We start from the raw sequence: 7,768 nt of genomic DNA on the forward strand, positions 1-7,768 counted from the left end.
CCAGGTTTCTCCCTACTGAGCCACGACAAACTCCTACTCTGGAATTCCACCCAACTCCTCCAAGATTCCAGTGATGAAACAGTCCAGCAAGGCCTCTGACTGGAGTCAAGTTTCTAACTACCTGATGAAGTGGGTCCTGGGCAGCAAACTGGACTCAGTGAATCCCCTTAATTAACTCCTAAGAGGGTAAGTATTAAGCAGGGGCTTCCATGGTAGCTCAGCTGGGAAAGAATGTGCCTGCAATGCAAGAGATCCCAATTGGATTCCTGGATTGGGAAGATCCTGTAGAGAAGGGATAGGCTACTTATTCCAGTATGCTTGGGCTTCCCTGGTGGCTCAGATAGTAAAGAATCTGCCCGCAATGCGAGAGACCTGGGTTTAATTCCTGGGTTGGGAAGACCCCCTGGAGGGGGGAATGGCAACCCACTCCAGTATTCTTGCCTGGAGACTCCCCATGGACAGAGGAGCCTGGCAGGCTATAGTCTATGGGGTCACAAAGAGCAGGATGAGCGACTAAGCACAGCACAAGCATTGCAGAGAGCAGGCTTCATCCAAAAGAAGGAGACATGGACAAAAGGGCCCAGAAAAGGAGCCAAGATCTTTGGGTTACAGTTCCAAATCTTCTAAAAAGGCTCCCTGCTTCAGGGACATCAGTTGCACCAAGTATAAAATCAGTTTGAGCTGATGGCAGCAGAAGCTCCTTTCTGTTTTGTATGAGCAGAGGAAAAACCTGCTCTTACAAAGTGAGGACTCTTACAGAGTGAGTACTCACCCTGGCATAGGCATAGACACCAGCTCTGCAGACCTATCCACCCAGAAATCCAGGAAGGGGCTTTGTACAAGAAAATGAAAGAAATTATAGGACTGTCTTCTCAATGGTATCTCCCGGCGGCCTCAGAAATTAGCCCTCCCAGGAAAGCAGAGACAAATGGGGGAGAGAGACAAGTTGTTTCATAAAGAACTCAAGTTTTTCATAAATATAGCAACAATGCCTCATACCTTCTCGTATTTAGACTTTCCTTGAGGAAAAAAAAAAGTTATCTCTAGCCTTGGCTTTATGGCAGGTCATTAGGTCAAGTGATACACAGTCCACTAATGGTGGGGTTGCTGAGGTCTGCAGGACTTGTCCATATTCTCCAAGTCACCCAGGAAGTTAGAGGTGTAATTGAGACTAGATATGGGTTTCCTGAGGGAACAGTTTTCTTTCTCAGATGTCAGCCCCAAGCAGGGCCTATGAGCAGAGAGCAGCTAATTTCCAGACTTGCTGTGGACCTGGGGTTGTGAAGGAAGCCCCAGCAGAGAGGAAGAGGGAGAAGCTTTCTTCAAATCCAGTTTTCTAATGAGTCCTCAAGAATGTGGGGCTTCCTCCCTCAGAGCCTCATTAGTGGGGCCTCCTGGGACTGTGTCTTGGGGATCCTGTAATGATTCTGGAAGTGCTGGTAAAAGAGGTATGTTGAGGGACTTCCCTGGTAGTTTAGAGGTAAAGAATCTGCTCGCCAATGCAGGGGACATGGGTTCAGTCCCTGGTTGGGGAAGATCCCACATGCCGAGGAGCAGCTGAGCCTGTGTGCCGCAACAGCTGCACCTGTGCTCTAGAGCCCGGGAGCCACAACTACTGAGCCCATGCATTGCAGCTACTGAAGACTTCACGCCCTAGAGCCGCTGCTCCATAAGATAAGCCACAGCAAGGAGAAGCCCGCTCACTGCACGAAGAGAGAAGCTCCCATTCACCGCAACTAGAGAAAGCCTGTGCACAGCAATGAAGACACAGCACAGTCAAAAATAAATAAATAAAATTATGTTTTTAAAGTTTGACTCACTTAAAAAAAAAAAAAAGACATATGTTGAACTTGAAGGACTCCTGGTTAGGTCTCAACATACTCTGAGAAAGGAAATACCATTTATGTCCAAAAAGAAATAACTTCTTCATTAACAATAATTCCCATACCTGGCTGTGGTAGGGCCCCAAAGATATGCAGGTACTAATCCCTGAAATCAACTTTAAATCATGTAAAAGGGACTTTGTAAGTGTGATTGTTAAGGGTCTTCATCTGGGGAGATTATCATGGATTATCCAAGTGGGCCCTATGTGATGTGTAATCATAAGAGTCCTTTTAAGAGAGAGGTGGAGAGATATTTGACTACAGAAATGAAAAAGGCAATGTGGGGGCTTCCCTGGCAGTCCAGTGGTTAAGGTGCCGAGATTCCATTGCAGGGGGTGCAGGTTTGAATCCTGGTCAGGGAACCAAGAGCCCACATGCCACAGACCGTGGCCAAAAAAAGAAAAAGACAATGTGATGATAGGCATGGAGACCGGAGTGATGTGGCCACAAGCCAAGGAATGCCGGAAGCCACCTGAAACTGGAGAAGACAGGGAATAGATTTCCCCTGGAGCCTCCCAAGAGAACTCTTCCTGCTGACATCGTGAAGTTAGCCCTGTAGGACTCATTTTTGACTTTTGGTCTCCAGGACCCTGAGAAGATACATTTCTGTTATTTTAAGTCACTAGATTTGTGGCAGTTTGTTACAGCAGCAACAGGGAGTGAATATACGGGCCAATATATGCTGGTAGGAGCTGGAATTTCCTCCAGTTTATAGAAGAGCAGTGTGGGAGTGGACCATGAGGGCCCAAGGAGCGGGGTAGAGCATAAGGCTGAACAGGGAGGCTTCATTGACATGGGATCCCTTGTCATGATTCAGGATTTAACGTCCAGGCAAGGGTGCCCGAGGCTGGTTGTAATGGACTGCCAAGGTGTTGGTTATAGGGCCTCCTCAAGGTCTGGCAGATGGGGATTTCCCTGGTGGCCCAGTAGGTAAGGCTCCATGCACCCAGTGCAGGGGGGGCTGGGTTTGATCCCTGGTCAGGGAATGATCTCACATGTGTCATTTAAGTGTCCGCATGCCACGACTAAAGACCCTGAATGCCACTAAGATCTGGGGAAGCCAACCATCAGACCAAGTTTGGCTGGACTACATCTGGGAAGGTGTCTTTCTCCAGGTCCCTGGGTTAGCGGAAGTGTTTCCAGCCTGTGGTTTCAAGGAGTAGAAGCTGGGTTATGGGGTCACTTCAAGATCTGCAGTCAGACAGAAGTCAGTGGGCCTGCCTCTGAGGGCACAGTAGACTGTGTTTTCTGATGGGTCCCTGGACAAGCAGGTGTGTTCTTGACCTATGCCTACAAGGTGCTGGGCCAAGTTACAAGACTGTGTCAGCATCTGCAGTTGGACCAAGATTGGACAGTGTGTCTTAGAGGCATGGATGGGCATCACCTGCCTTGTCCCTGGGTGGGCAGAACTGGCAGCTAAGAGGGCCTGGGAATGGACCATGGGCCAGTTCAGCATCCACAGCCAGGGCTGAGGTTGATGTGCTCATTATCTAGGGCACAAGTGGGCCTGACTAACGCTAGGTTTCTTGACAGATGTTGTTGGTGACAGAATGAAGGCCAAGAGGGGGCTGTAGCTGAATCCACAGGGCTGTTTCCAGGCCTGTATCCAGGACTCCTGTCTGCAAGTCTGCCAGCTGGGCACAGTCTTGTCTTCTCAAAATAGCCCTCTTTGGACTTGACTCCACTGGGATCTCATAATTTCTTACCTAGATCTCAAAGCTCCCACAAAGGCACTTTTTATCCAAATTATTGTTTCTAAGGGAGGAATATGAGTGAGGGAAACTCTTCTTTTCTGCTCTTATATATCTGTAACATCAGGCTTCCCTGGTGGCATAGTGGTAAAGAATCTACCTGCCAGTGCAGGAGATGTGAGTTCAATCCTTGAGTCGATGAGATCCCCTGGAAAAGCAAATGGCAACCCACTCCAGTATTCTGGGCTAGGAAATCCCATCGACAGAGGAGCCCAGACCAGGGATCAAACCTGTGTCTCCTACAGTGGCAGGTGGATTCTTTACTTCTGAGACACCAGGGAAGCCCTGTTCCTTTTAAAGAATAAGGTTGTTGTGGGCATGATGTCAAAGAGTGATAATGACATTCTGTATTGTTTAAACCTCTACAACACGATATATTGGGTTGGTCAAAATGTTCATTTGAGTTTTTCCTTAACAGCACATGAAAGCAAACAAACTTTTTGGCCAACCCAGTGTGATACATTTTTAAGTAGCAAAGAGATTCCCAGGTTGGAATAAAAGAGACAAGACAAATTCCAAAAGAAAGGAAATCTCCCAATTGTTAAAGAAACCTTATGTTCCTGAGTGCTGGGAACCTGTGTCCTTGGACATCCTTTATGATGCTGAACCAGCTGATGCATTCCACTCAGGGATGACGTCACACAGAATTATCCCTCAGAATTATCCCTTGATGTGACTTAAGATGAGTGTTCAGATGGGACAAGGCCAGAGGCACAGGAATTCCGGGGAGTAAACAACTAGCTCTGTTTTGCGACTAGCTCTGTTATTTGCTATAGGTAGAAGAAGTGATGGTGGAATTTGTTGTGTTTCTTCAGGGTCAACAGTGAGACAGTCTTTCTGTTCATTCCAAATCAGAGAACATTAGAGGTGAAAGAATATGACCATTATCTTGGGCCTCTGTCAAGTTCAGGCCCAGGGAAAGTAAAGGACCCGATCAAAGTTAGGAACACTGCGGATGAGAGGAGCCTGTTGGGCTACAGTCCATGGGGTCACAGAGAGACAGACACGACTGAGCATACATGCGATACCTCCATCTTTGCTTCTCAAATCCTTTTGCTTGCAATTATGTTTCTCCCTGTTCCTCATTTTTCATCTTCATTTCCCACAAACCCTCTGCCTCCATCCAATCTTGTTTTGCTTCCTTCCCTCCTGTCCTTTCAGTCCCTTCATCCCTAGAAAGTATCATGAGAAACCAATCCTGCAGGTGCAAGTCAAGGGGAAGTTTTAGGGAAATTAGTCAGAAAACACCAGTGGCACAGTAGAAATGCCAGGAATGGGCAATTAATCTACAAGAGACCCTAGCAGACTTCTCTGGTGGTCCAGTGGTTAAGACTCCAAACTTCAAATGCAGGGGGTGTGGGTTCCATCCCTGGTCAGGGAATTAAGATCCCCCATGCCACGTGGTGTGGTCAGAAAATAAAAGGGGCTCTAGAAGGAAAATATAGCTAGATAATGACAGGACTAAAGGCTAGTAGCACATATCACCATGTGACTTGTATTTACAGAAACAGATTGTCTTAGCTAGGAGCTTTGGGGACTGAGAGGGAGAATTCAGAGGAGAATTTCATGTTGATTATTCTGTTTTTTAAAATATTTAAATAATATTTAGGGTATAATCTTTTCAAAAGACTTGAAACATATGTGGATACATGAGGAAATTTCATTCTTGTATTTTGAGAGTGATCATATTTGTTAAAGTTTTGAAATTAAAAAAAAATTTTAAGTTGTAAAAATCTTCACAGAGGTGTCATGCTTTCCCGAGTTACTCAAGAATACATGACCATACAGTTTCCCATCTGTTCCCTGCGTATCCTGTGGTATTGATATCTTGTGTGATGGGCGAGGAATGAGCTGCTTTTTTTGGCTTGTAGAAGCCTGATGGGAGAAATAGAGTCATCCTGATCTCTAGGTCTATGTTTTGTAAAAGGTTAACCATTCCTGAACTTGAAGAAGTCATATGACCACCTGGGAAGTTACTGGGATATTCTTGGTATAAGCAACGGAAGAGTCATTCCCTATGAGACATGCACCTGAAGGCATTGCAGGCTTCCTGGGTTTCACTTCCACCCAGAAAAGGAGCGTACAGTGACTTAAGTTGTAATTTGTCAAGGAGACTGACCTGGCAGAATCTACCTGTCCATTGCCTATATTGGGTAGGGCTCCTATGCATATTATCCCCTACAAAAAAAAGAAAAAAAATTCCAAAAGCTCAGGGAGATAGAGAAGGTTCCAGACCATTTGTCCCAATTACTGCCCCCATAGAATTTTTCCTTTAGTCCAAAGAGAGAAAGGGAGAAATTGACACAAGACCTCATCACGCCAGTGACCACCTCCCCTCGATCACCCGCCAGAGGGCACCCTGAACATCAGGGTTCCTGAGGCTGTAGATGATTGGATTCAGCATGGGGTTGGCTACAGTGTTAAAAATTCCAACAGCTTTATCCTTATCTGAAAGCTTGGCTGAACCTAGTCGCATGTAGTTAAAGATACCTGAACCATAGAATATGGCAACCACCGTGAGGTGGGAGCCACACGTGGAGAAGGCTTTCTTCCTGCCCTCTGCTGAGCGAATTTGTAGAACCGCAGCTGCCACATGAATGTAGGAGGTGACAACAAGAGCCAGGGGGGTACCTGCCATTATGAAACCCACGCCAAAGAGCAGCAGCTCGTTGAGCTGGGTGCTGGAGCAGGAGAGCTGGAAGAGCTGCGGGAGGTCACAGTAGAAGTGGTTGATCACACTGGGACCACAGAAGTTGAGTGTGGATATGGCTACAGTGTGGGTCAGTGCATTTGAGAAGGCACAAGCCCAGGACACAGCCACCAGTATCCTCTGGACTGTCGGGCTCATGCGGGTGCTGTAAGTGAGGGGTCGGCAGATGGCCAGGAATCGGTCATAGGCCATGGCTGTCAACAAGAAGCAGTCCACCCCAACCAGGAGGTGGAAGAAGAAAAGCTGTGAGAGGCAGGCTGCATAGGGAACTGTGCGCTTGTGGGACAAGAGACGACCCAGCATCGAGGGAACGGTGACGGTGATGCACCCAATGTCCAGCACTGATAGGTTCCCCAGGAAGAAGTACATGGGGGTGTGGAGTTTGGGCTCCACCAAGATGGCTGCCAGGATGCTGAGGTTGCCCCCGACAGTGACAAGGTAGGCAAGGACGAAGAGTACAAAGAGAGCTGGCCACAGCCCTGGTGTCTCCACCAACCCCAGCAGGATGAATTCAGTAACAGCTGTTCCATTGGCCCCAGGTTTTGGCTGCATTAGTTCCTGCAAGGAAATATCCAAGAAGATAAGGAATAATTCCTCTCGATATATTCAAAAAGAAGAAATAGACTTCTTTCTATGTCCTGAGCCCTCTACTAAGTTCCCCCTTTCCAAGTAAGGACTTTCCCACCATCCAGTCCACACCACACTTGTTAACTCACTACATTTGCTTCAACATTCTCAGCTACATGGGAATCCTTTCACCATGTAAACATATATCAAATGATCATGTTATACTTTGACAGTTTTACTTGTTGATTATACCTGTATTAGGTTAAAAAAGTAGCATTTTATAAGCTTAAAAAAGCTGAAAAGTCAAGGAATAAACCTAAACTAATATAGGAATTTAGTATATAATACAAGCAGCACCTTAAAGGAATGGGAACAAGTATTATTGAATAAATACTTATGGGGGCAATAATATAGCTATGTTGGAAAACTATAAGTCATATACATACCTCATATATTTTGCAAAAATGAATTCTAAATGGATCAAAGTTTTAAATGAAGTATTAAACCACAAAGTTATTGGGGAAATGGAGAATTTAATAGTAGTGATGCAAGGATAACTCAAAATATAGAAAACATTTTAATAATCAAAAGTAATGTTTTAATTATTTTAAAATTCTGCCAACTGGCTAAATGGACCCACTTCTTCCCAAAGCCGATTCTCTGCATGCTTCTAGATTAGGGTTGGCCACAAGGGGAATTTGCATAATATCTGTAAGACAGAAGTGAAAAGGAAAAAGGACGATTTGGCAACATCTTTCAAATTATAAATGTATTTTTCTTTTTACCTGACAATTCCATGTCTGGAAATTTACCCAACAGATATATGGTCACAGAAATGATGGTCACACAGAGATGAT

At 45.6% G+C, this 7,768-nt stretch overlaps 1 protein-coding gene across 1 annotated transcript; it reads right to left on the reverse strand.

Annotated features, from left to right (window-relative positions):
* Positions 1-5,948: 5,948 nt before the first annotated feature.
* On the reverse strand, positions 5,949-6,908 carry LOC128065079 (olfactory receptor 3A1). Its single transcript, XM_052658191.1, has one exon. The coding sequence runs from the start codon at positions 6,894-6,896 to the stop codon at positions 5,949-5,951; it is 948 nt and encodes a 315-aa protein (XP_052514151.1). The 5' UTR covers positions 6,897-6,908.
* Positions 6,909-7,768: the final 860 nt, after the last annotated feature.

Source organism: Budorcas taxicolor, chromosome 19 (genome assembly GCF_023091745.1).
Source record: "Budorcas taxicolor isolate Tak-1 chromosome 19, Takin1.1, whole genome shotgun sequence".
Taxonomy (NCBI): Eukaryota; Metazoa; Chordata; class Mammalia; order Artiodactyla; family Bovidae; genus Budorcas; species Budorcas taxicolor.

What these genes read in the sequence shown, in the direction of transcription:
- LOC128065079 (XM_052658191.1), bottom strand. Translation starts at nt 6,896, where the DNA reads ATGCAGCCAAAACCTGGGGCCAATGGAACAGCTGTTACTGAATTCATC.